The following is a 27,430-nucleotide window of genomic DNA, read 5'->3' as shown; positions in this document are numbered from 1 at the left end:
TGCCGGCTCTTTCTGGGGTTTTTATTTCTTTAAAATAATTCATACAAATGGTTACAGTCACAAACATGATTTTAACCAAAATATTGCTAGCCTACCACGTCAGCAGGACGGCACCCGCGCAGGCCAGGGCGCTGCGCCCTCACGTCCCGGGACCGGTGCCGACGGCCGGAGCGCGCTGTGCGCCACACCCTCCTCTTCTCTCCGAGCCACTTACAACGCCATCTTCGTTTGGAACAAGGGGGTTCATGCCAAAATGAGGAAAAACAGCCTCTGTTTTGTTTCTCTAAATTATTCTAAAAATAAGACAAGCAGGTAGAAAAAACAATGCACTGTGTGGCGTAGAAAGAAAAACGGGAAGGAGTCGTTGTCCTGAGAAGTTTGCCCAACTGCCTGGTCGCGGGTGTGTTCGGGCCGCAGCCTCAGCCCGGCCTGCGGAGCACGGCCCCTCGGGCTCTCTCCCGTAGACAGCTAAGCAAACCGATCCTTTGTGATGTTCTAAAGACTGTACACGGACAAGAACATTCATGATAGAATTAACTACTAAACTTCTTTTGCTTAACGAGGACGCAAAGAACACAGGACAGCGGCTGGCCCTCGGGGAAGGACGCGGGCAGGGCGGAGCGGCCTCTCGCCCGCGCGGCGCCCGGACAGTCTCTGGAGCGCTGTGGCCTCGCAGACGCCGCCTCCGCCACCACCCGTCCGAGGGCGCCAAGGCTGCAGAGCTCCGCCCGGGCTACAACTGGTCACTCGCGTGGTCTCTATCTGCCTCGGGCTTGACGGTTTGGCCGGGAGAAGGGGCGTGGGGCGGGTGGGACACAGGGGGCAGGCCGTGGGACAGGGACATGGCGCTGGGGACGATGCCTTCGACGGCGGTTGGGATGCCGCTGGGGGCCACGCCCACCACGCCCGGCGGGTACCTGCTGGGGGGGGGAGGACCGCAGGTGAAGCTCGCAGCAGGGATGGGGGGGCGGGGCCCGGGCCAGGTCCCTCCCTCGGCTGCAGATCCCACAGCACAGGGCCAGCGAAGCGGGGGCGGCTCCCAAAGGCCCCGCCTAGCAGGACCCCTCCCCGCCCCGACTCCTCCCCTCGCTCCGGATTCCAGGGTGGTCTCTGCCCACGTGTCTGGCGCATCCAGGCCAGAAAGGCCATCCAGCTCCGTCTCCCGCGCCCTGCCCGTCTGCTCCACTGGGGCCCAGGCCAGCATGCACGTCCAGGCCTGGGGGCCCCCCACGGGCCCCTGCCCCACCCGCAGTCATCACGGAAGTGTTGTGTCCCCGCCCCCGCTCACCTGTAGGCGGCCCCGTTGAGCTCGGGGTGCACCACAGCCGGGTCCATGCTGGCCCAGTGGGTGGCCGCTGTCAGGTGATCCTTATTGACACAGTTCTTCAGGCTGTCGGGGATCCGGCCTGGGAAATGCGGCGGAAGGAGGAAGGGCAGTGCGTGTGCGGCGGCTGCAGTGAGGACCCAGGGGCTCGGGATCCCTCCCTCCCCTCAGGCCCAGCAGGCGCCGGTCCTGGGTACGCTCACCTCGCAGCTCAGGGAGCCCCCAGCACCGAGCGGTGCCCTTAGCTCTCTGCCGGGGCTACGGATTTTGGAGGGCAGCAAAGGCCCAGCCCAGGTTCACAAGCACAGCCAGACTTTTAAACGCGGGGTGAGGGAGGACGCGCCTGCCGAATTCCCACACGGGCGACAGAGACCGGGCATCCTCAACGTGCTGTGCGAGGAGGACCCGAGGGCTGTGTGGGGAGCACCGTGTGGAAGCCGAGTGCCGACTTCTGCACTTGGGGGCCTGGCAGGGTGCGGAAGGGTGTGGACCCGCCCTGGCGCAGGTCCGTCTCAGCTCCACGGCCCGAGTGGCGGGGAGCAGAGGTCCCTCTGGCGGCCCAGCGGTGCAGGCCTCCCAAGGGGCCGCACCAGGGTCTGCCCGCAGCCCTCACCTGTGATGGCTCTCCGGATCTCCCGGGCCGCCTCCTCCCGCATCTCGATGGAGGCCTGTTCGCTGTACCAGGCCGCGTGGGGGGTGCAGATCAGGTTAGGCGCATCCTTCAGGGGGCCCTGGCTAAAGCTATGAATGGCACAGAGCAGGTCAGGGTAGTGTGGGGGGTGCCTGACCCTGCCTGGACCCATACTTCACCCCTGTGTCAGACCAGGGGACCCGAGGATGGTCAAACCTGCCCACGGGCCCCTGACAGCAGCGGGGACGCTGCCCCCGCCCTCCCTGCAGGCGAGGGCACTGGTCCCCAGAGCCGCAGGGCCTCCAGGCCCTCCCGGCAAAGCTGACAAACCAGGGGCTAGCTGCCGACCCAGAACGGCTTCTCGGTGCGGGGCCTCTACAGACGCGGCCACACGAGGGTCAGCTGCCTCGTGCACCTGGGCAAACCCACTGACGTGGCACCCCGAAGCGCTCGGCATGGAGCGCGGGTCTGAGCCCTCCCCTTCCCCACCTACAGCACCAGTCACACGCCCACTGAGACCCGGCCGGGCCCCGGGGGGCAAGGCCGCCTGGAGCAGTAGCTCAGTCTGGACACCAAGCCCAAGGACGCCGTGTCCTTGGACCCTTGGCTGGGGCCTGGAGACTACGCGTGGTGGCAGGCCCAGCCCCACTCCGGCCAGCGGCCAGCGTGGGGCGTGAGGCTGGGTGGGGGCCCGGTTGGGAGACATGCTATCCAAGGACCACCCAGGGTGTCGCCAGGAGGCACCTGAACGGCTCCGACTCGTGCACGTCCAGGGCTGCGCCCCGGATCCGCCCCTCCTTCAGGGCCTGGGCCAGCGCCTTCTCGTCGACCAGCCCGCCCCGGGCTGTGTTCACCAGGAAGGCGCCTTGTCGCATCTGGGGGACACAAAGGACAGCAGGAGCGAATCGACATGATCAACACGGAGGCCTCTCCACTTGCCTTGCCCCGCCCACCCAGGGGAAGGGCCTCAAGGACCAGGGGGCACAGAGGGGCCGGCTCTGGGACCTCGCGCTTGGCCTCTTCCCACCCAGGCCAGGAGGAGCTCTCTGGGGCCGGCAGAGGGCTTGGGGTCTGTGTGGGCCCCGCCCCACCTGGAGGACCGGGGAACGCACAGCTGGCCTCCTGCCACAGCAGTGGGGTGTCCCGGCCCAGCCCCCCGGCTGCATGTGGTGCCTGGCAAGGACCTGACGCATCCAGGACACGGTGTGGCCCGAGCTCTTAGCCCTGCACACACCTGGAAGACGGGGTTTCAGGACCTTGTGGTGCTGGCCTGACGGACAGGAGCCCTGAGACGTGGTCCTCAATGCAGCGGCCCCACCAGGGAGCCCCGTTGGCGAGGGTGGGCTGTGGCTGCACCGGCTCTACCCCCGCACGGCCTCACTTCCTTCTGCTAAAAGCCCTCAGGGTTGCCCTGAAGACGCCCCCCTCCACTGCTCCAAGGTGAGGGGCTCCACCCTGCTCTGAGGTGAGGGGTTCCCACGACCCTGAGTTCACACCAACTAAACCAGCCCCGCCAAGCTCACATGGCCAGCCGTCAGGTCAGGGGGGCTCCGGCCCGGCTTCTCACCTGGTTCTCGGGGACGTACCCCAGGGCTATGCCTGTGCCCCCTCCCTCCCCCCTCCAAACCCACCAGCTGGAGACAGAGAGGAGCCCCAGGTGCCCGGCCTTCCACACAGGACTGCAGGGCCTGGGGCAGACAGCAGGGGTGACCCCCACCCCCAAAAAATACATGCACACACCTGCAAGGCGGGCAGAGCAGCGGACACAGAAAATCCCACACACAGGCACATGCGCGTAGGCACGCACACACAGGCACGCGCCTAAGCACTCGAAAGGCCTGGCCGGGAGAGGCAGCCACTAGCTCGAGCGCCGGCCTGACCCAGGGCAGTTCTGAAACCCTGGTGACACCGTGTGCCTCATGGCCACTGTCCGGGCACCCCCGGCCCCCAGGGACGCTTCGCCCTGCAGACACGGTACTGAGGCACGTGGCACAGGCAGACGGCGCAGGAGAACGCAAAACCCCTGGGCGTAGCGTCTGCCCTACACGTGGGGATGACAGGACCAGGGACTCAGAAGACAGGCCTGCCTGTGTGGATGACTCCCTAGCAAGTGAGTCTCCAGCCAGGAATCCACCCACCGGGAACCCAGGCCCCGACCCTCCCCCAGGCCCCCGGCCCCCAGGCCCCGACCCTCGCCCTCCCCCAGGACCCCAGGCCCCGACCCTCGCCCTTCCCCAGGATCCTGGGAACACGGGCCCTGACCCTCACCCTCCCCCGGGCCCCGGGCACCCAGGCCCCGACCCTCGCCCAACCCCAGGACCCAGGGCCCCAACACTTGCCCTTCCCCAGGACCCTGGGAACACGGGCCCCGACCCTCGCCCTCCCCCAGGCCCCGGGCACCCAGGCCCCGACCCTCACCCTCCCCCAGGACCCCAAGCCCCAACCCTCGCCCTTCCCCAGGATCCAGGGAACACGGGCCCTGACCTTCACCCTCCCCCAGGACCCCAAGCCCCGACCCTCGCCCTTCCCCAGGATCCAGGGAACACGGGCCCTGACCTTCACCCACCCCCTGGGCCCCTGGCACCCAGGCCCCGATCCTTGCCCTCCCCCAGGACCCCAGGACCCCGGGCCCCAACACTTGCCCTTCCCCAGGACCCTGGGAACACGGGCCCCGACCCTCGCCCTACCCCTGGCACCCAGGCCCGACCCTCGCCCTCCCCTTCCCCCAGGAGCACGGGCACGAGGGTGGCGGGCGCCCACCTGCTTGACGGTGAAGTCGTTGATGAGGTGGTGGTTGTGCTCGTTGAGGCCGCAGTGCAGGCTGACGCAGTCGCTGTGGAACAGCAGGTCCTGTAGGGTGCTCACCCGCTGCAGCCCCAGCGCCCGCTCCGTGCCGTCTGACAGGTAGGGGTCGTAGAACAGCACGTTGAAGCCGAAGGCCTTGGCCCGAAGTGCCACCGCCTGCCCCACGCGACCTGGCAGGGCGAGACTCGGCGTCACCGGGGCCGCAGGCTGAGCGACCCCCCACACCGCCTCAGTCTCCCCTGTGCCCGGGGCCGCTCGCTGTGGGGAGCACGGCCCTGTCCGCCCCCAGGCATCTGCTCCCAGACGCTAAAGACGGGGCGTTCAGAGAGGAGGGCAGGGGCTGGAGGGGGTCCCTGGGGAAGGCACAGGGTGAGGGCTGCAGCACCAGAGGGGTGGCCCCTGCATCTGGAGGGGGAGACCAGAGGGGCTCGGAGCCACTAACTCCGGGACCCCAGGAGAGAGCCCTGACCTGGCCACAGTGGGGCCACCGGGCAGCCAGGCCCAGGACAGCGCGGCCCCGGTCCCAACGTCTCAGGGAGCGGTGCCGCAGGCCAGGGGGCACCCCGCACGGCACCGCAGGGCCCCTCTGGAGTCCCCGGCCGGCCCAGGGCAGGGGGACACCCATGAGGAAAGCGAGCAGGGGAGAAACAGCCCACGCTCCCTGAGGCCACCGTGGTGGGGGGCGGGGTCCCGCACCTGCCTGCTGAAGGGTGACTGCCCGAGGGACGGGACCCCCGGGACCCCAGGTGAGACTAGGGCAGAACAGTCCTGCCGGCCGCACCCAAACAGCTGCCCACGGTGCCACGAGGCCAGGTAACTCAGCCACAGGGCACCCGCTGCCTGGTAGGTGGGGCCGAAAACACACCCAGACACCCAGAGAGCCATTTAGACAGTCCCCTGAGTGGGGGCCGGGGCAAGGGCTGCTCGGGTCACCTCTGCCAAGTCAGACTCGGCCCGCCCGGCCCCACCAGGTCAGAGTCTCTCGACAGCACTGCCGAACGAGATCACGCAGCCCCCAAATCGACCTGGCCAGGCACACTGGCTGCCCATCCACCCTCCTTCAACAAACCCCACGCCTGGGGCCCCAGGTAAAGGGTGCCGTCCCTGCCTTCACAACAGTGGGGGCAGCAGGGGGGAGACGCTCACGGGGACCGGTCCTGGTGTCCACGTGCCCATCTCAGCAGGACGGCGATTTGTGCCGGAGGAGACAGGCCTGTGTCTCACGGACGACCCCGACCTGCGCTAACACAGGTGCGTCCTCACGATCGACAATACCCAGACGTCCCTGTGGCACTGCCCCACACTGCACACAGCGCTGCCTCTGTGGGGCGGGGAGGCCGTGCGGGCCAACCAGAGGAAGCTCAGGAGACAGCATGACAAGGGGGTCCCATCCATGCTGGCCTCCCAGGTGGGTGGAGCCCGGGTTTGGGTAGGGAAATGGGTCGCAAACAAGAAAGAGAAGAGGGACATCACGGACCCCGGAAAGCTGCCTGCATGGCAGGTAAACCACCTCCCTGCACCCACAGCAGGGTTAAGGGCCACCTGGCCCTCACCTGAAGGCCACGTCCACTTAGCCGTGGTCGGAGCGGGGACAGGGTGAGCGTGTCTGAGTGTGGTGGGCGTGCGTTTGTGTGTGACCCCATGGGCAACCATGTTGGCGTACGTGTGACCCACACCTGCTGTTCCTGGGAGGATCAGCCCCACGCTGTCTCCAGCCTGGAAACCGCCCTGCATGGGGGAAGTCGCCCTCAAGTCGGGGGGACCGTCCAGCGTTGGGGGGGACCGCCCGGCAGCACAGCCAAGCCCCGGCCTCGTGGTCAGCCGAGCCAACACAAGGAGCAAGGACACAGACTAACTCACCTAGTCCTATGATGCCCAAGGTCTCCCCACGGATCCTGGCCGCTCCGGAAGCCACTTCCCGGATCTGCTCAACGCTCTGGACCCGTGTGCCTTCCCGCAGCGCCTGGTGCAGCCAGGTGGTCCTGCGGTACAGGTTGAGGATGTGGCACAGGGTGGAGTCGGCCGTCTCCTCGACAGACGCCGCCGGCACGTTGCAGACCGCGATGCCTGGGAACAGATACACACGCGCGGTCACCGAAGCCAGTCGTGGCCCTTCCCTCACGCAAGGCCAGAGGAGCGTCCCCGGGCCATCCTGGGAGGCTAGGAGGCAGACCCTGGTTACGTGCCACGTGGAGAAGCTGCCTGTAGGTCCAGCGGCAGACAGGACGGGACACGGCAGGCATCTACCTCGCCCAGATTGCTGGCCACCTGACCTTCTAGAGGCGCCTGGTGAACGGAGGAGCAGCTCCTCGAGCTCCCCCAAATGCCAGGATGATGCCAAACACACCGGCAGGGCTGCAGGACGGGCCCAGGGTGGGTTCCAGAAACAACTCAGCCCACCATGAAATGCAAGAGCTGGTGGGGGACAGGGGGGCCTAAGCCACAGTGTCCCCTAGACCTGGGAACAAAACTGCTGCCTGGGAGAGCAGACCAGGTCCTGGGACTTCCGAGTGCCCACCTGCCAGGCTTTGAAAGGTAAGCACAGGGCTCGGCTCTGACTGTCCCTGGCGGAGGAACAGAGTGAGGCCAGACTCCGTGCACAGGGACAGAGCCTCCAAGGAGCCCCCAGGCCACGGTGCGACGCTCCTGGGCATGCTGCTTGGGGGCAGGTGACAACAGGGCGGGAGGGCTCGGCCAGGTGAGCCGGTGGTGGGCATGAGCGTGCCCACAGGAGCACAGTAAACTCCAGGACGCGTGACGCAAACCCCACCACGACTCTGCGGCAGGCAGAGATGCCGGAACGTTCTGACAAGTTCCTTCAGCTGCATCCCGGAGGAAAGGACAGGCACAACCAGGCACCGGGGGCACTGCCTCTGACCGCAGGCCCTGGCCAGGCACGACCTGGCTGGATGAGGCCACGAGGCCGGTGCAGACACACGGGGAGGCAAGATCAGAACGCACACTGGCCACGAGCCAGAGGACACATGCTCGCGCGTGGCTTTCTGAGGAAGCTGCTTTGACCAGTGGCCGGGGCTCTGCACCCCAAAAGCAGGCTCATGAGTCACCTCCAGCCAAACAGGCAGCTGCAGGGGACTCTTGGTGTAAAGCAAAACCCACAGACAAAACCAGATGTGACGAAATCCAGCCCAGGGAAGGACACACGAAAGCTGCAAAGGAAGAGCCCAGAAGCGCCCTACCTAAGTCCCCAGCTGACTTGATGTCGATGTTGTCGAAACCACTGCCGATCCGAACAATGATACGAAGAGCTTTGAACTTCTCCAGGTCCTCCCTGGTCAGCGTGATGGTGTGGTACATCAGCGCCCCCACCGCCTCATTCAGCACCTGCCGAGAGGGAGGGCGTCCGCCAGTCACATGCCGGCCCCACCTGGGCCCCCGGTCTGCCTGCTGCCCCCAAACCAGCCCAGACACCCTGGGTGGGGGGAGGGGAACACCCCACCCCCAGCCTGGCCCCAGGCTGGGACAGTCCAAGGGGCTTCCCGCTGTTCTCTCCTCTGTGCACTGCGGCCTTCTCAGGCCAGAAGCCGCTGCGGTGACATTTGAGGTCACCACAGTGTGGCCCTGCTGACTCTGCTCAGTCTCACCTGGGAGTCCAGGGCCTGCCCCGCCCCATGAACTGCAGGCCCAGGAGAACGCACTGTACGGGGAGCGGGCTGACCTTACCTGTGGGTACCAGACAGTAAAACAGAGGAAGCTGGGCGTTGGGAGGACACAGAGCATCCGAAACCCCCAGACCCTGCGGAGGTGGGTGGGGGGTGGCGGAAAGCTGCAGGGCCGCCGTGACAAATTGCTACCGGGACCGGAGCGACCCCACGAGGAAGCTACAAATCATCGTGGCAGAAGCGCACATGGGGCCCCACGACCATAAACAACTGCGGGTAAAGGACGTTTCACCTGCGTAGGGAGGACGGCTGTGCGGAAGGCCGGGCCGGCGGGGCTGCGACGTGCCCCTCGGATGGCGTCCGCTGCCGGGCCAGCACGGGACGCTGGGGGCCGCGCCCTCGCCCTGCACGCAGGCAGCACGGGCCCCGCCTCTCCAGGTGCTCAGGTGGGCGAGGTCTGCCCCTGTACCTGCAGCTCCCGCTGGCCGGCGAGCGGCCCAGGGCATTCAGGGCAGCCGCAGCCAGCACGGGCCTGCCGGGGAGATGGCCATGGCTCTCCGGGACAGCCCTGGACGCCTGCCCTGGCGGGGTCCTCCTGTCTGTGTGTGGCCTGGGCTGCCTTGCGTGAGGCCCCAGGTGCATATCGGTGTCCTGCCTCCCCAGAGTTTAGATGACACGGGCTGATGCCCCACTCCGCTTGCAGAACCGCCCAAAGGGGGCGGCCCTCCCCAAAGTTAGGGCTCCACCCACGGCCCCGCCCACAGGCCCCGCGCAAGCGTGGAGCTCTCCACGGGTGGGGATAAGCCCTGAAGACAGCGCTCAGAGCCGCTGCGCAGGCCCGCCCACACCCGAGGGGCCTGGTCCCTGCCGACCAAGCCCCGCCTCACTCGGCGGTGCCCGTGCAGACCACGCCCATACCCCCACGAGGGGGCAGGCCCGCGCGGACCACGCCCACACCCCACGCGGGGCCTATTCCCTGCTGACCAAGCCCCGCCTCACTCAGCGGCGCCTGTGCAGACCACACCCCATGCCGCTGTAGCGTGGCCCCCAGTGTGCACAGCACTCCGCTTGGAAGCCCCCAGGGTGCCCAGCAGCCACACAGGAGGCTGGGACGCCTGGTTTCTGGGGGGCTTGGCCCAGGTCCAGGAGGGCAGCAGGACCACGCCCCAGGGCCGCGAGCACGGCCTTAAAGGGCTGTCGTGGCAAGAGCCGGACGTTGGCGGAAGAGCCGCAAGGTCCCATCTCCGGGCCGGCGATGCTCCAGACACACGGTGTAATCCAGGGCGTGTCATAGTTCAGGGACCCTAACAGGGTACAGCCGTGAGCTTTATAATCAAGACACCTCCAATTCAAAAAAATGCGCTGGCTACTGGGGACTTCCAGCACCATGCTACCCTGTCCTCCCCCAGACTGAGCTTCCTGTGCTGACTCTGGGTCTCCTGCATGGGGAGGGAGGCCAACCACAGGCTCTGCTGACCTTGAGTCCCCAGGACGAGTGAGGCCAGCAGTGGGCTGTGCACAGGCTGCTGGACGGCAAGGCACCAGGCATGAGCTGAGGGGGACCGCACCCAGGACGGCCTAGACTCCGGGCTGATGTGGGCAGTGGAGTAGAGCAGGTGTCCCGTGTGGGGTGCAGGGCACAGTGAAGCTGCTGACCGCCCTGTCTCAGTTCCTTCCTCCACTGGACAGATGGCAACCCAAAACACAGACAACTCCCTCAGGCTGGCATGGCCTCCCTTCTCCTGCCGGCTGAGGTGGCCAGGGGGACATGGCCGTAGGGGACCACACCAAAAGGGCCAAGGGAGAGATGACTGAGAGGCAGGACAGAGGCGGCCTGGGTCCCTGGTCCTGCGAGCTCTGGCTGGCCCGGACTTGAGGGTGCTGTGGGCCCCTGCTCCCGCTCCTCGCACTGAAGATCCTAGGAATTTCAGCTCCTAGAGGCGAGGATGTGCCAGGCTGACGTGTGAACAAACGGGATGGGTCACTGCCCACATCCTGACCCCTGCCCCTGGACTCCTGGAAGGAGGTCCAGGCTGCACAGGCACAGACTTCTGGCACCTTGACTGGCCCTGGTGTGAGAGGGAAGCGAGGACCCACGTGTGACAGGGGAGCAGCAGCGAGTGCTGAGGGGACACAGGGTTAACTAGGAGCGCACGAGGAGGGTGGCTGGGAAGCGGACGCGGGGCTGTGGGGCGGAGGCAAGAGGGCAGACCTTGGCCCACGAGACCCTGGGAAGGGTCGGTCCTCTGGCTGCTGTGCTGCACAGACCGGAGACGTGGGTGGCCATGGCAGCAGGGGTGGGGGCGAGGGGACAGATCTGCCGGTGCCCACTGTGGGCAGACACGGGCGTGCAGCGGAACTGGGGATCCAGATGCGTGCAAGCCAGCGCCAGGAGGAGCAGCCCTGGGCTCAGGGACACACGGACTGTGGACGGGAGCTCCCGAGGGAGATGGGGTCTCCGGCCGGGGCAGCTGGGCACATGCGGGCCTCTTGCAGAGAAGAGCAAGGCTCAGCTTGCGTGCGTGCAGGCGGCCGGCTTTCTATCTTGAGCATTTAACCACGGCAGGCAAGTCTTCAAATCGTGACCTTCACTGTCCTGAACTACATCCCGACACGGACGATCCGGGATCTGACGTTCCCTACTGTTGGGGCATCTGGGTTACGACCACTGTTGGCTGCAGTAAAACCCACGACTGCCTTGAGAGAAGTCCCTAGCAGTGCAAACCAGTGGGTCCGCTGGAGAGGCCTCTTCGGGCTCCGGGCGCCGCTCCGGCCGCACCTGGCGGTTACGACCCCCGCGCCGGCACCGAGCCCGCAGCGCCGGGCAGTCCGGGGTGTAAAATGCTACGTGGGAGGGACACCCGTCGTTTCAGCCCTAATTTGCACTTCTCGGCGTGACCTGCCCACATAGGTTTCTTGGTAAATTTTTTCATGTCTTAATCCTTTTTCCACTGAGCCTATTTTAACCACGCGGTACCAGGTGAAGTTCTCAGAACAGGAAGCTGCAGTCCTCAGCGGCCACCCGCCCCTGGCCCTGCCAGGGAGGCCCCGCCCAGCCGCGGGGGGAGGGCCCGCTGCCGCGGCAGCTCCGTGCAGACGGGCACAGGCCAGGACCACCGCACCGCTCCACCCGGCCCCCAGGCCCACGCGCCCTGGAAGTCCCTCACATTCCCTCTCGTGACCGCGAAGGGGCTGGGATACCTCCAGGTGCCACACCGACCTCCCAGAGGGGACGTCTGTCTCCATAAGTCGGACGCCGGCAACTCACATCCCCCTCCACCAGCCGTGTGGCCAGGCTACTGCCTGAACGGTGTCTTTAGCCCCCCAACGGGTACGTGGGGCCCGCCTTGCAGGATGAAGTCAGCCCAGGGGCCCCGAAGCGCTCACAGCAGCAGCAGGGTCTGAGGGGCACTCGCTGGGCACCACGCAGAAGGGGAGCGGCAAACGGCTGGCTGGGAAGATGTGTGCTGCGAGGCACTGGCGGGGTCCACGACGCCCCCTCCCTGCATCCCGGAGGGGAGGCCTCGCTCGCTTCCTTTACACACACAGACACACACACACACACACACGCGCGCGCACACACACACACGCACCATGCGCAAGCTTCCCAGGACTTCAGGTTTACTTACTTTCTGCGTCCACACAAAGGTGTGACTCATTTTGTGAGGCTGAGGCTCAGAAAAGAGGGCCAGTGACACGGTGCCCCCAGCACACTTTTATATGGTTGTCACGGGATGTTTCCCTGTGACAAACGGCCACGTGCAGGCCCAGAGGGGTCAGGTTTTCACAGAACTGCCAAAGCACCATCAAAGCCGGCCACGGCCACGGCCACCGCTGAGCAGGCGTGGCGCCTCACACCTCCCGATGCTCCCTGGGTGCAGCCAGAGCGGGGCTAACGTGGGGCGGGGACAGTGTCACCTGCTTCCCGGCGCTGTTTTTGCCCAAACGCACCCTCCGCCGCCCCCCATCTGCTGGGACCTGTCTTGTCCCTGTCGCTTGGAGGAGAGCAGCGTGAGCCGTCTCGGGTACAGCAAACAGCCACCCATTTGTCACTCTTGTCTTTTCTTTCGCCACGTGACTGTTTTCGCTGCTCTTCAACGCAGCGGCCTTTTCTGTGGCACGGCCCCGTTTTCCACAGAACTCAGCACGGCCACTTCTGTCCTGACCTCAGGGTGGGAAGGTCAGCCCCTCCAGAAGCCCCCCTACTTTTGTCAGGACACGTGCACACGCGTGGCCGCTCACCTGGGAGGCTGCCCCGGGGTACCTGGGCTCACTTCCCGAATGCTCCCCGCTTCCCCGGGGCCTCTCAGTGGGCACCAACACAGCCCTACTGTGTGCTCAGAGTCGCTGGGACACTCCCGCCCGAAAGCCACCTCCCGCCACGCACCACTCGCTGCATTTGCCTGGACGTCCCCCTCACTTCTCGCGCGGCCCCGGTACCTCCCTCCGGGGACCAGGAGCCTCACTTGTGACCAGGACTCTCGAAACACTTTTCCTGCGCCCTTGCCGTCTTCCTTGACGTGTCCCCACATTGCCGCCTACAGGTGCCCCACTTTCCCAGAAATGCCCCTCAGGGACTTCCTGCTCCAGGCCGGCTGACGGCACCCTCCCACCCGCCGCGCCCCCCCCCCGCCCCGTCCCCCCCGGACTGCCCCTCTGCTTTGCAGGTGCCGGTCTTTAAGGAGCTTCCAAGAGTAACTGAGAAAATGCCCCTGCCTCTGCGGTCTGACAACGTGCAACCCTGGGTCGAAAACTGGTTTTCCCAGAAGCTTTAAGGTACCCAAAGTGGGGCTGGTGGCGGGATCTGCCACTTGAACAGCAAAGCATCCTGCGGGCCCCCAACACTTGTCCTGGTTTCGCGGCAGGAGAGCCAGAGTCTCCATTTAGCTCTGGAAGGCTTCTTCATCACATCCGGTGATGTGTTCAGTCTCTCCTCCGTAACACTCAGGTAACATCCGACACCCAGCTGGTTACAAGCAGGTAGAACTAACTCCCTGATCCACGGCGATGTGGAAGAGAAGCCGTTTCCCTCCCAAGCCAAAGCCCTCAGATAGGTGGTCCAGGGGCCCTGTGTCAGCTCCACAGCCATCAGGGTCCAGGGCTCCCGTACGGTGGCGCTGCCACTCCCAGGTGGCTGCCCAGGCTCCAGCCATCACACGTGGTTTCCGGCCCACAGAGAGGGAAGGCGGCTCTGCACACAAGGCCTGTCACCTCTTCCTGGTTGGACTTAGTCCCCGGGCTATGCCCAGCAGCAAAGCCTGGGGAAGGAGGTGTGTTTCCGCCGGGAAGTGGGAGGTTCCCGAGGGTGGCAGCTAGGCGGGCACGCCCGGCCGAGAGCCCTTGGGTCTGCAAGGCTCTCCTCTGGCCTCGCCTCTTCCACCTCTCCTTCAGGCTCCCCTTGGCTGTGTCTTCCAAGCTTTCTATTAAAATTAAGTTTTTCCACTCGCGTGTTTGATTTCCAAGTGCGCGTTCGAGTTCTCGGGTGCCGCCTTCCCGCCGCGAGCCGCCGGCTGCACAAGCAGGTGCCCCGTAGGTCTCGCTGAGGCTCTGACTGGCCGGGTCCCAACGCTCTCTTCTACCCAAAGCGTAAATCACAGGCCGTTTTTCTCTGCGAGTACCCGTCGTCCTGTCTTCCCGAGCCGTCTGGCAACGTCTGTCTGTCTGCTGGGCGTGGGGCGGAATGGAGCTGAGGCCCCTCACTGCCCCTCCCCGGGTGTCTGACTTGCTTATCTGGGTTTTACGTTAACTTATCAAGATAGTTTTGATAAATTACAATTTTAAAAGAAAACACGTTTTGGGTTAGTGTTCAAATTTATTGGTAGAACTTGCTTTACTATTGCTTATGGTTTTTAAACATTTCTATCTGTATGTCTCTTTCATGCCCTATATGGGCTGTAGTTTTCAGCGAAACGCTTTGGGGGCGCCTGGGTGGCTCAGTCAGTTAAGCGTCTGGCTCTCGACTCGGCTCAGGCCTTGACCTCAGGGTTGTGTGTTTGAGCCCCACGTGGGGCTCTGTGTTGACAGCATGGAGCCTGCTTGGGATTCTCCCTCCCTCCCTCTCTCTCTGTCTCTCTCTGCCCCTCCCCGCCTGCATGTGCACACTCTCTCTAAAATAAAACTCTGAAAAAAAATTTCTTAAGTAAAAAAATGAACTAAAAGTTTTAGTCTGGAACAGCAGAAGGTTCACAATCGCCCTCCCAGCTCCATCGTTCCACACGTACGGGTGTGCGCGGCCACATGGTTCCGCCCGGTGGTGACTGAAGCGGCCAGCACCTGGGCGGGCCACAGGCCAGACCGTCACGTGGGCAGAGCCCCACTCGGCCCCGTGCTCCTCGCCTGGGCACCCGAGCCCCCATGCACCTTGCCCCGGCGCTGCCGAACTCGCCGACCGTCGGGACGGGAGGGTCTCTCCTCTGGCATAAACACCGGGGGGGGGGGGGGTGTCACTGTGGGGGTGTCGCAGCATGTGCCTCCTCCAGAGGGGCTGCTCCGCGAGCGCCCCACAGCGGGCGGCACTCCGCCAGCCCTGGACCGTGGTGGGCCATCACTTGGTCACGGCGCTCCTGCCCCCCCCCCCCCCCCCCCCCCCGGCCCGCCAGGTTCCTGAGGTTTCTATCAGCAGCGCACACGCTCAGCCCCACCCTCGGCATCCTGGCTCCTGTGGGTTTTCTTCCACAGCCATGGGTTCTCTCTCTGCGTGGGCGGGGGCTGTCTGCCCGGGCCCTCGGGTTCTGTGACGGACACGCAGCAGAAAACGGCTGCTGGGAAGGACATGTGGCTTGGCCGACGGGGCCATCCCCTACAGGGGACTGTCCGTTGCCTCTGCCGGGCCCCCAAGGCGCAGCGGCGTGGGGTCGCCGGCAGCCCAGCTCAAGGCTTGACACGGACGCGTCGGGCAATGTGGGGGTGGCGGGCGGCGTGAGGACGGCGGCTTCGTCCCGTCCATCCTGTCACCGGGGCCCCAACCCAGACCCGGGCTGGGCTGCCCGCAGCAGGCCCTCCAGGAGCCACGTCCAGAAGCAGACACCCCAGGCCCAAATGCCTGGCCACCAGCCCGGGACGCCCCAGGTGACCAATGTGGGACCAGGATGACGCAGCTCACCGGCCCCCAGTCCTGTCTGCCACGTCCGCGGCCCCCGGATCTGCTTTCTGGGAACTTCTGGTCGCAATGGCAACGGCTCGAGATGCCAAGCAGTAGCCGTCTCCGCCTCTGACAGGGTGGGGTGACGATGGCCGCCCGTGTCTTGGTGGCCCGGGAGCCGCTGAGGCTCACGCCTGAGGGACCCGCCTGCCCTCCTCGCTCCCCCGAGCACCCCGCGCCGTTACCTTCTCGTGGATCTCCTGCGTGGACTGTGCGTCACAGAAGGCCACCGTGGCCACGTCCTTCAGGATGGGCATCTCCACCGTGCAGTCCCGGCCGTCGAGCAGCGCTACCAGGGGCCGGGGGTGCATGGGCCCGTTCATGATCGGGGGTCGGACGCCTGCGGAGACAGGAGCGGACGCTCAGCACAGCGGCGGCCCCGGCTGAGACCTCGAGCCCCCTGCCACCCGCCACCATCTGCAGCCCGGCGCAGGCCCCGAGAGGTCCCGCGTGTGCTCGTCTGGACTTTGTCAAACCAGGGTTATGAGCCACCGGGAGAAGCAAACCAGCGTCTGCTACAGCTCACTGAGGCCCGAGTGAGCAGGGACCCCGCCGACGGTCACCACCCCACGGGGCTCGGCTGCAGACACGCGTGGAGGCGCCGGGGCAGCCGCGGTCTTCACCACTGTGACCCCGGGACACGCAGACGCAGCGCCACAGGCCTCGCGATGGCATCCGTTCTTTTCCGCCTCTGGCGGCAGCGTGGCTACCCAGAAACCCTGAAGGGACCGCGTCTGCTGGCAGATGTGAAGAGCAGACACCGTGCAGGGGTGGGGGGTGAGGGAGACTCAGAATCGCCAGACGCTCCTTCCACACAGGAGGGGACTAAGCCTCGTCCAGGAGGGCCTCCCAGGCGACGGGACCAGCCCCGCGCACCCCACGGCCTCACGAAGACTCGCCCCGGGGAAGGCCCACGGCCCCAGTGCGCCGCCTACGCGAGCCGCCTGGACGCGGCGGCCCCGGCGGGTGGCTCAGAGCGGGGTCGGCAGGGCCAGAACCCCGTCTCTGCTGCCTCCCTCCCTCCCTGCCCCGCGAGCGGTGCGATTCCCGCCCCCGGGGGGCCCGGCACAGGCGCGGTCTCCAGATGGCCCGGAGCTGCGCGCACCGACGGCGCTCACGTCTCCAGCCGTGCTGGGACGGTGATCTCACTTAGAAGACTGACTTTACCAGCGGAGGCTTATCGCCGCCGTTCTCGAGTGACCTGGAAGACGCCCGCCGCCAGAGTCCCTCAGCTCTAACTCCTGACGAGCACGGACCGGCGTCACCCCCGCGAGCTGAGCTCTGAGGCTGTAAGGCCCCCCTGCGGGCCCAGACACCGCCGATGCCAGGGCGCCGCCCGCTGGAGAGCAGGCCCAGTCCGCAGGGCTGCCCAGACGCAGCGTCGTCGGGACCCCCGACCGGACGACGCCCCCTCACCCAGGGAGGCCCCGGCCTCCCGACCACGCAGCCAGCGCCGGAACAGGCCTTGGGTTTCTGCGGCAACTCCCCAACCTGGGACCGAGCTTGCGGGCGGACGACCAGAACAAACCCAGCATCGACCTGTGGCCTGGCCCACCTGCCCTGGGGAGGCGTGGCGGGGGTGGGGGGGGTGGGGGGCTGGGCCCCCCGAGGAACCCCCTCGCTCCACCGCACGCGGGGCCTCACTGAGGCTGTCCTGACCCGCCGCACGCGCCGAACGGACAGGGTGACCGCGGTCGCAGAGGGCCTGGTTTCCAGCTGCTTCACACTCCGGGAGCCCCAACCAACCTGACATTTCTTAATATGGGCTCAGCTTCCACGACCATGAATTCGACTTTTCAAAGCGTTTTATCTTCAGAATCCCCCGGCAGAACCGCGTCCTGTCACTGGATCCTCATCCCACGTCTTTAATTGTCTCGAACCAAAGCTCTTAGGCTCCTGATCCTTGGCGACCACTGAAGCCTGCGCCGGGGTCAAAGTCTGACTAAAAATTAAACACAAGAAACACGTTAAAATACCGTCGAGAGCCAACGAGGACTCCCAGACGCCGGAAATTCCACACTGCATCCTTGATTCTGTGCCCGCGGCTGCCAGGCCGGGACCGCCCAGAGCCAGGAGCCGCGCTGCTTACCCTGAAGGTCCTCCTGGCACGTGGGAACCCCGCCCCAGGCGCTACCAGTGTCGGCGAGGTGCAAGGCCGGGGCCCTGGGGGCTAGTCTGCCGCCAGTCCTGCAAACCTCTGTCTCGTGCTCCCAACGGCCTCCTGGGCCTCTGCGACTGTGCAGGGAGAGTGGACTTCTGAGGGGGCCCCCGAGAGGGGGACCGCAGGATGCAGACCGGAACACAGACACCACCGTCCTGCACCACACAGGACCCAGGCGGGGGCTGTCCCCCAGGCCCCCTCTGCCGGTCCCCACAGGCCACATCCCGGGCACCGGCATCGACTCAGGCACGGCCCCCCCACCCCCCGACAGGACACTGAGGACACACTCCTGGTCACACACCTGTACGGACGGGCTGAGGACGTGCCAAGAGCTGGGACTGAGCATGGATGCTCAGGACCCCTGCTCTCGGCATGGGGACAGCGTGCCAGGGTGGCCCCGAGGCCTGGCTGGGAGCCATGGTGGCCGGGACCCGCGACACCACCGGTGTCAACCTTGGGATCAGATGGCACCTCGGGAGGCCGGCACGGAGCAGGGACCGGATGCACTCGTCCCCCGCCCGATGCCGGCCACAGGGACATCGGGCAGACCGGCCACAGCAGGGGCGTACCTGCGGCCCATGGGACCCACGTGGCTCTCACCCTCGCCAGGCTCCAGCTGTGACCGCCACTTCTGCACCAAGGCAGGTGCCCTGTGGTCCTGACCCACGAGCCTAGGCTGTGCCGGAAGGCCACGCTCGGCCACAGCACCTCCCGGGTCTGCTCACCTTTAGTCTGTGCAGGTGTGACCTCTGACCCATATCCTCTGGCCCCGCCCCGGAGCGAGGATGTGCCTTACAACCCGAACCTTTGCCGACTGGGCTCGACCGGGCAGGACCCAGCCTGCAGCAACCCTGGGACACGTGGTGGCAGGGGAGCGGGGGCGGCCCTGTGTGCGCGGGAGTCTAGGGCTGGTGCAGGAGGTAGCAGCAAGGCCAGACCCAGGCCAGGCCCGCCCCGCCCCGCCCCGCCTCCCCGGGGAGGCAAGCCTCACGCTCGACCTTGACCTTCAGAAGACGAGCAGGGGGCCAGCAGCGGGCCTGAGGTGTCTGGGCCAGGGGCGGCAAGCTGGCTGCCAAGGACACAGGTGTCCACCAAGGACAGCTGAATCAGAGCCCTCGAGTCTGGCTGGCCTGGCCTCCCCAGGACTTCTGCGCCTCCCTGGCGGTGAGTGTCCCGACTGGCCCCAGATGAAGCACCACTTCCCAGGCCTCACGGGATCCCCACCACGTTCCCTGGCCAAGTGGGGTCGCCCTGTCTGCCCTGCCTCGCCCCGCACAGTCAGCGAGTGCAGGGGAAGGGGGGCTGGAACGGGCCACAGCCAACCGTACAGTCACTAGGCTTTCTTCAGTCTTCCCCCTAAATCCTGAAAGCATCCAGGGTGTCTCCGGCCGGATCCTCCCTGGTCGGCGTGGCCCTCGGCAGACAGTGTTTCCGCACGCTTGCACGTCCTCCGAGGGGCGTGCACACGGGTGCACACGCCCTGTACACACGGGTCCCGAGTGCCCTTGCACCCCTGGGAAGCTGAGCCAGACGCCTCAGGCACTCTGGCGTCACGCCCTGGATTCTCCCGTGCCCACTATTAACCTCTGTTGTGAAAATGATTTCAGAGGGAAGCGTGGCTTTGCCAAACCTGACCTGGGTTCAGAAACCCTCGAGCAGCCTCAAGGGGTCGGGGTGTGTTTCCGGGCCACCTCACTATGGGCGGAGGTGTGAGCCCCACCCAGGGAAGCACCAGCCGGCGTGGGGCTCAAAGGCCAGCCCGAGTCAGGCCCCACGTGCAGATGGGTGGTGACTCCGGGCTCGGGCCACACACCCATGAAGGCGAACCTGGCTCCCGCCTGCCCCGGTGCCCCACGGGTCTCAGTGCCCGGTGCCTGGGGCCGGGGAGGGTGACCCAAGTCCAGCAGCAGAAGAAGCCAAGTCCAGTGCGGGAGAGAATAACAAGGCCGTACGACTACAGGAAGCTTCTAGGCTGGTGCCGGGGGACATTCGAGTTGTGAAAATACCATCTCCACCTCGTTTCTAGAAAATGCCAGAGAGAAGCCCCCCTAAGGGATCTCACTGCTCAGAACAACTACAGAGAGCCACAAGGACACAGAGGTGGGAGAGAGGGTGCAGCAAAGGACCGGGGAGGACACACGGTGGGGGGAGGTTCCTTGCGGGCCGGCAGTAAGGACAGGGCCAGGGTCACTGGGGTCCCGAACTGTGTCTGCTCTCCTCACTGAAGTACCTTTTCTCGAGCACTTTTGCCGTGTAATCAATCGTCTAGAATTCAGTTTTGCCACAAATGATAAAATCACAAAAACTAAAAAATGCTCATTAAAAAAGACGAAACGCGGGGAGCCTGGACGGCTCAGTCGGTTCAGCACCAACTCTTGATTTCGGCTCAGGTCGTGATCTCACAGTTTGGGAGTTCGAGCTCAGCACTGGCCTCTGGGCTGCAGCACGGACCCTGCCTGGGATTCTCTCTGCCTCTCTCCCTGCCCCTCCCCCATGCACACAAGCTCTCTGTCTCTCAAAACAAGTAAATAAACTTGAAAAAAAATAAAATAAAATAAAACGCAAAAAATGAACGACGAAATTAGGAAGACCTCACCGTAAAACGGAAAAACGTTAGCACGCGTGCGCACTGGCGCGTGCGGGTTCGCCTGGTGCTGGTGCCACAGGCGCTCGACCCCAAGAGTGGCCCGCGCGCCGGGAAGGGGCACCAGCTGGCACGCACCGGCACGTCCCCGCCGCCAATTCCAGGCGCCCCGCCACACGCCCCCCCGTGGCTCAGACCCCGCGGGGCTGGGAGACCATCAGGAGGGCTGAGCTTTCGTAACAGCGAAAGGGGCGTTCCCCCTCAACAGGGAAATGAAACCAAACGTCCACCAGTCAAGGAAACCTCTGGACGGTCCACGGTTATCGTTCGCTCTTCCGCAGCAAAACCGCCTCCCGGCCAGTTAGTTACGTGGCGGACCACCTCGCGCTGCCCCAAGCTCCCCAAACACGCGTGTCCGGCACCTACACACGGCAACCCCAGGCCAGGCCTCCTGCCCCCATGGGCGAGGGACAGCTGGAGAGAGTACGGCCAGCAGGGTGGACCCCAGGGTCCCCGTGGGTGCCCTGCCCGTGTCCCTCCGCTCCACCCCCTTCCTCCCGGTGCCCATCCCACGATGACCCACAGGAGGCTCCTGAGAGTCCCCTGCTCCAAGACGGCAGCAACAGCTCTTGTACCGAGAGCCCCTCGCCGGGGGACGGGGCCTGACTACCGGGGGTGGGGCCCAGAGACCCGACGGGGGTCTGGGAGCGTGGGACACAGGGCTCCGCGCCCGCCCGACCCCGTACTCAACACTGCCGGGCTCCCTTCCACCCCCGCCCGGCCCTGATGTCCCACTCCCGACAACATGCGGGCTGGCTTACGGCGTCAGCAGGAGAGGGGCATCTGCGGGCACCCACCTCGGCACCTAACGGGCGCCAGGCGGGCGGTGAGCCCACGGGGAGGGAGTGGATTCCGGCGCCCGCCTGACACACACGTCTGCTTTACTCTGCACGTGACGAGCTGCGCTCTCCGAGGCGGTGGCTCTGGGGGGCTGGATGCCCGCAGTGGCAGGTGACGGCACCCACACCGGGCCCCACGATCGCAGGTGCGCATCTGCATCCCTGCAACTCAGCAAGGCGGTGGAGGAAACGCAGCGGTCAGCACGGCTAGTGACTCAGGAAGCTCTGGCCGGAGTGGGGGGCACAGGGGGGCGGAGGGCCCGCTGAGCTGCGGCGGATGCCTCTGCTGGCGGCCACACGGCACAGGCCCCGCAGAGAGGCACGCGTGAGCACCAGCACAGGTGCCGCGACGCTCGTCGGCACACGGTTCTAGGCTGGCCGGCCGGTTGCCAGTAAGCAAGGCCGCAGCACAAAGCATGGTTGGGGGGGGGGGGGGCAGGACTCCAGCTGTGACACCAGCACCTCGGCGGGAACACCCCACCCGGCACGGGGCAGCTGCGTGCAGGGGCGCACATGCTCTCTGTCCTGTCCTCGTACTCGTACTCGCCCTGAAGTCTGAAGCTGGTCTCAAAGCTCATCTGAAAGAAAACGGGGCGAGAGAAGGGACCACAGGTCCCGGGGGCCCCTCCCACAGGTGTCTGCGTGGAGCTCTGGGGGCCTGTCTCCCCGCCCCACCCCCCGCAGTCATTCTTGCTCTCCCCACCCCCAGCCCCGCTGTGCTTGATTTGACCTGGCCTCCTTGGCCCGGCTCTCCACCGGGGCTCACTCTCGGGAGATCGGGGGTCTGGGGACACCCGAGGTGTCCAGCCCTCTCCAGACGAGCCACAGCAGCTTCCGGAGAACCTAGCCCACTCTGGGTGCAGCACACCTGAGCTGGGACCCCGGGCCCTCCCCATCCTCCCCGCCAACTCTGACAAGCACTTCCTGCTCTACACCCACAACACACTCCCAGGACTCCAGCTGCTTCTCCAGCCTCAGAGACTAAGCCGTCTCCCCATACCCCCCACCCCCCTCCGCTCAGGCCCCAGGTCTCCCCACTGCCACAGCCGGGCCCCTGGTCCTAGATGCTGCCTCCGAGACACTGCGCCCCTGACCCAGACCCCCGAGACCCTCAGGTGCTGCCTAGCCCCTGCCAGCCCTTCCTTCCTCCTCCACAGAGCCGGACCCTCAGCCACAGCAGGCTGCCCGCGGCCAGCCCCCTCCGTCTTTCAGCTTCTGCGGGCCAGCGGTCACACCCTCCGGACGGCAGCCTCCTCGGGCTGTCCTGGTCCAGAGGCCCCGGGCCTGGCCACGCTGCCCGGGGCAGGGCTGCGGGCTGAGCGGAGGGCGGCTCCCACAGCGGGACTGTGTCTGGCCTGGCAGGACCCGAGCCTGCGCAGACCAGGCCAGGGTGCTCCCTTGGGCGACGCGGGGCCGTGGGGCAGAGTGGCCTCACAGACCTCAGCGGCCAGACTCTCAGCTGCACGCGCTGTGCCACCCCCTTAACTTACCGTAACCCACGAGGGCACTGACCACCACCCAAGTGCGGACTAAAACCGTGGCAGAGGCACGCTCCTGTCCCCAAGAGCCTCAGTCCCACATACTCCTCTCTCGTGCTTTTATGCGGGTTTGTGACGCTTCAGGATCCCACAAACGAGAACCTGATCGCCGTCGCAGAGAGAGTGCTGGCTGGCAGTGGAGGGAAGGTGGCCTTCCCTCCCCTCCACACGTGGCATCCGACAACTGCTTTGGGGACACCCCACGCGGTGCCACCACCTTCAAGACCCGGCCAAGCTGCAGGACACGGACGTCACAGACACAGGAAGACGGAAGTCAATGGCACCGCGGCCTCCATACAGGCCAGAATCCACGCTTGGGGAGGGTCCAGAAAGCGCCGCCTCGGCCCCCCCACCCCGGCCCTCCGCCCGCCAGACCTGCTGGGACTTCTTCTCAACCGTCCCAGCTTCCAGTCCTACCACGCTGTCACCACCCCCACCCCGCCCCCGACCTCGCCGAGCACAGTGCTCTTGTACCACGGCGGTCGTCCAGCCCGTCTACGGCCGGGCTCCAGGGCTGACAGGGACATAAGGGACCCCTTCCCCCAGGGCGCCACACCAGTGCCGGCCCGTGACCCGTCCGCAGCTGAGCTTCCCGGGACGGCAGTGACAGGAGATGTGAAGTCCCGTCTGGGGACCAGAGGCGAGTGAGGTGTGGACACCCCCCACCCCACAGACGGCGGTGCCGGGGCCAGACACCTCCCCCCCGTCCCCCGGAGCCTCACACGGGTCCTTCTTCACGCCACCAACGGAGGGAAACCAGGAGACGCGCTAGCCTTTGACCGGGTCCTCCACACCCAGGAGCCCCGGGCGGCGGCCACAAGCTGTGCTCTGGCTACTGGACCGGCAACGCCCCAAGGGCACGGGCACGGGCAGTTCTGCTGGCCCAAAGGGAGCCCCCGCCGATCTTCAGCTTCCACTGGGCTAGGGGGAGCCAAGGCCAGACCCGCCTCCGAACCCAAGGACCCTCCTCCTGCAGACAGTCGTTCATCTCTGCCCTGAGGTTCCAGACAGGGGTGGCTCCAGCTCCCCAGAACATGGGGCCCTCGGGGCTGAGCGCCAAGAACCGGGCCCTGCCCCAGGACAGTCAGCGGGACCTCAGCAGGGCAGGCGACACCAGCCCCAGGCCCAGCTCCGTGCTCCCAGCCCCCCACCCCCAAGTGTCCTCGAGCTGAAGAAAAGAGGCAGGAAGGAAACCCCAAATGCAGTCAGGGGAGAGGACGGACAGGGGCTGAGGCAGGTCACCCCTGCCACAAGTCCATTTCTCAGAAACGGAGAGAACAGAGAGCAACCCGCCACAGCTGGACAGGCTGGAGGTGCACCAACACCCCGAGACAGGCTGAACAGGACACACGTGCGTGGGGCGGGAAACATGCAGCCCCAAGCGCGCGTCCCTCAAGAGGCCTCGCAGAGACACCCAGACCAAACCCTGTGCTCAGAGGTGGTGATAAAACCCGACAGAGGGGCGCCTGGGTGGCGCAGTCGGTTAAGCGTCCGACTTCAGCCAGGTCACGATCTCGCGGTCCGTGAGTTCGAGCCCCGCGTCAGGCTCTGGGCTGATGGCTCAGAGCCTGGAGCCTGCTTCCGATTCTGTGTCTCCCTCTCTCTCTGCCCCTCGCCCGTTCATGCTCTGTCTCTCTCTGTCCCAAAAATAAATAAACGTTGAAAAAAAAATTAAAAAAAAAAAAAAAAAACCCGACAGAGAAGAACCCTGGAGCGACCGTGGAACACAACGGCCGGCCCCTGCAGGAAGTGGAGCTCCAGGGCCAGCACACACAGCGGGCACCAGTGGGAGCCACAAGGAGGGGGAGCAGACCAAAGCCGGGGTCCAGCAGGCCCCCCACAGCCCCCTCTGGCACAGTCCTGAAGCTCTAGGGTGGACAGAAGGTGAACCCCAGAGCACACACATCGCCAGGCTGACATCCAGGGACAGCAGGGACAGCAGGGCGGGCACACAGCACAAGGCGGCACTGCCCCAGGACCCTGCTCTGTCCCCAGGCCTGTCCTGCCCCGCCCCTCACCCTGGCCCTGACCCCATCCTGTCTCCTAGACCCGTCCCCAACACTTAACAGGTGCTCACTCCCGATCCCACATGGCCTCACACCGCCATCCCCACCTGACAGACGCACACGAGCAGAGCACACGACAAGCTCAACACCACACACCCGGCAGGAGCTCGGCCGGAATGCCCCCAGGGACGGGCTAGGTCTGTGCCCTGGTCCTCTCTGGTCACTCCCCTAAGAACCTCGGGGATGCCACCCCACACCAAGAGTGGATGGCCTGCACCGACCCTCAAATGTCGGCCATGCTGGAGGCCAGCAGCTAGAGCACCCTTTGGTGTACATTTTTATACAAATGAAGTCGCTGCTCTTGAAGGAGAGGGCGGATCCTGGAAAAGGGGAAACCAGGTAGGAAAAGGGGATGTGGCCATCCCCCCACTTGCGACCTAATTCTCCAGCCACCCCCAGAAGTGGGAGCTGGGTGAGGATTTCACCTCTGACTGCTCGATTCAGACGAACCAGAGAAAGCCAATCTTGTTCCACTTCTGGGTGACAAGTGGTCCCCCCTCCCCCAACCAGAGGTTAATCTGTCCTAAACAAAGCACGGGGAAAATGATCACTATAAAGGGGTCTGGCCGCTGGCCAGGTTCCCGGCTTAAGCCGCTGCCAGCTTCAAGGCTGTCCTTCCGGGCATGCCCAGAGGTGGTGCCCTCATTTCTCTGCACACAGGCAGAGGGCCGGGCAGGGCACCCAGCCACAGAAAGATCTAGCCTCCAACTCCTGGCTCAGGTGTGGTTGTAGTCTCCCTCCCACAGGCCTCACGGAGCCGGTGCCCCCAAGGTTCCAACGGCAGAGGGGAGGAGGAGGGGCAGCTCCCGGGCCCACCCAGCCCGGCCCCTCCCCTGCTGGACCCACTCCAGAGAAGGCGCCAGGCCCCGGAGGCTGAAGGCTGGAGTTGACCGCGAACTGCAAGACGGCCCCCTACACTTGGGTTCAACAGGGGGCACCAGGCACTGAGACGGCGACCAAACCAGCACCCACCCAGGAGTGTCCCCAAGCTGCCCTGCTCCCCTACGGCCCCAGACCCAGGGTCCCCAGGGGGAAAAATGGGGGGCAAGGCCCTGCTGGGTCGTCTAGAGCACCTGCCAGGATCCTGGTTTCTGACACCTTTATAAGTGCAAAGGGGAGAAGAGGTGCCTATGACAAACTGAATGGGGTCCACACCTCTTGACGTACTACGGTGGAACAGACTGGCTCAGAGGAGTGAGTGCAGCGCGCAGGCTGCTCGGTTGGGGAAGCCCGCGCCCCAGGCTGCTGGCTGAGGGCCACCCAGGGAAGGAAGAGCCGCCCTCCCCACCAGCTGGGCGCTCTAATTTTATTCCCGTTTAGAAAATGAGTAAACAACTTCAAAGGGCAGCACGAAGCGTGCCATAAAGCCAAGCGCCCCCAAAACCGCCTGAATGAGCAGCAGCGAGGGAGGAGCCCGGCATCCGCGGCAGCACGCGGCCAGCAAACGCGCCCGGGGCGCAGGGCCGGAGCTCGGCGCCCGCAGGCCCGCAGACACGCAGCCCCGCAGCCCCGCGCCGCAGCCCGCGCCCGGCCTCGGCCCGGGAGCCCACCCACGGCGGCTCCACACGCCGGCGCGTCCAGGTCGGGGAACGGGGACAACGGCCAGGCCACGGGGGGCCCAGAGGGGACAAGGCCACGCGACCGCCAGGAGGCCGGCCCGGTCCCGGCAGGACGGACGCGGGCCGGGACGCAGCGGCCTGGCCCGCGAGGGGCCGTGAGTCCGCAGGGCCTAGACGCCAGGGCGCACCACCGGCGCCGTAGGGCCGGGACTGGGGGTCAGGGGCCGGGCGCGGCGCCCCTTTGTGTCACCTGCGCGGGCGGCGGCGGGCGGGGGCTGGCGTGACGGCGGCGCCGGCGCACGCGCACTCGCACGCAGCCGCTCGCGCACGCGCACGACCCTCCGCGGCCCCGCCCCCGGCGGCGCGCGGGATACCGGCACGCACGCGCACTCGCACACAAAGCCGGGGCCCGCGCGCGCCCGCCCGCCCCGCCCGCCGCCCCGCCCCCGCGGCCGGAAATGCGCGCGCGCGGCCTTACCGAGCGGCAGGCCCTTGTTGAGCAAGTGCGAGCTGCCCATTGAAAGGCGCGGGCGGCCGCGGGCCCCGACGAGTCCGGCGCGCTCCGCCGCGAGCCCGGCGCGTGGGGCGGCCTGGGCGCCGTCCGCTGCTCCGCCCGCTCGCCTGCGCCCGGGCGCCGCCGTGCCGAGCCGCGCCGCGCCGCGCCAGCAGCCGCTCCACCGGGCGGGGACAGGCGGCGCGCGCGCGGGCGGGGCTTCCGGCCCAGCAGTCTCCTGTTTCCAGGCGCGAGCGCCGCGCAGCAAGACGCGGGCGGCTGCAGGCCGCGCCCGCCCGCCCCGCCCGCCCCGCCCCGGCAGCGAGGCTCTCCCGCCGGCCGCGCCTGGCCGCACCTACCGGCATCCGCGCACCCTCCTACCCCGCACCCAGCAACCCCCTCCCCCGCCGCCCCGTATCCGCGCGCACACACACGCACCTGCCCCGCACCCACCAGGCCTCCACCTGCCGCGCGCGCGCGCACACGCACGCGCGCGCGCACACACACACACACACACACACACACACACACACACACACACATCTCTGCCCCGCACCCATACGTGCACCTGCTAGGCCTCCACCAGGCCCCCACCTGCCCTGCACCCGC

The 27,430-nt window shown here is 66.2% G+C and overlaps 1 protein-coding gene across 9 annotated transcripts; it reads right to left on the bottom strand.

Moving 5' to 3' along the window:
* On the bottom strand, window positions 1-27,015 carry CTBP1 (C-terminal binding protein 1). Of its 9 annotated transcripts, none has more exons than XM_043573204.1 (10): window positions 26,807-26,938; window positions 17,268-17,463; window positions 15,707-15,861; window positions 7,958-8,102; window positions 6,621-6,827; window positions 4,716-4,930; window positions 2,700-2,830; window positions 1,938-2,065; window positions 1,289-1,406; window positions 1-920 (listed from the first exon to the last, which is right to left on the bottom strand). In XM_043573204.1, exons 2-10 carry the CDS (start codon window positions 17,272-17,274, stop codon window positions 734-736), a joined length of 1,293 nt encoding a protein of 430 aa, XP_043429139.1. In that variant the 5' UTR covers window positions 17,275-17,463; window positions 26,807-26,938; the 3' UTR covers window positions 1-733. The 9 variants fall into 9 exon arrangements, with proteins under 9 accessions (XP_043429139.1, XP_043429143.1, XP_043429142.1 ...); XM_043573208.1 differs by having other exon boundaries at window positions 1-917; XM_043573207.1 differs by lacking the exon at window positions 26,807-26,938 and adding an exon at window positions 26,579-26,641.
* Window positions 27,016-27,430: the final 415 nt, after the last annotated feature.

The sequence above is a fragment of the Prionailurus bengalensis genome, chromosome B1, assembly GCF_016509475.1.
Source record: "Prionailurus bengalensis isolate Pbe53 chromosome B1, Fcat_Pben_1.1_paternal_pri, whole genome shotgun sequence".
Classification (NCBI taxonomy): domain Eukaryota; kingdom Metazoa; phylum Chordata; class Mammalia; order Carnivora; family Felidae; genus Prionailurus; species Prionailurus bengalensis.
Note: the sequence above shows the minus strand (reverse complement) of the source record. Positions and strands in the feature narration are given on the sequence as shown.

Coding starts and splice junctions, on each gene's coding strand:
- CTBP1 (XM_043573202.1), bottom strand. CDS start 26,846: ATGGGCAGCTCGCACTTGCTCAACAAGGGCCTGCCGCTCG. Junction 4,931..6,620: donor CTTGGGCATCATAGGACTAG/GTGAGTTAGTCT, acceptor TCGCCCTGCCAG/GTCGCGTGGGGCAGGCGGTG. Junction 2,831..4,715: donor ACGACTTCACCGTCAAGCAG/GTGGGCGCCCGC, acceptor TGTGTCCCCCAG/ATGCGACAAGGCGCCTTCCT.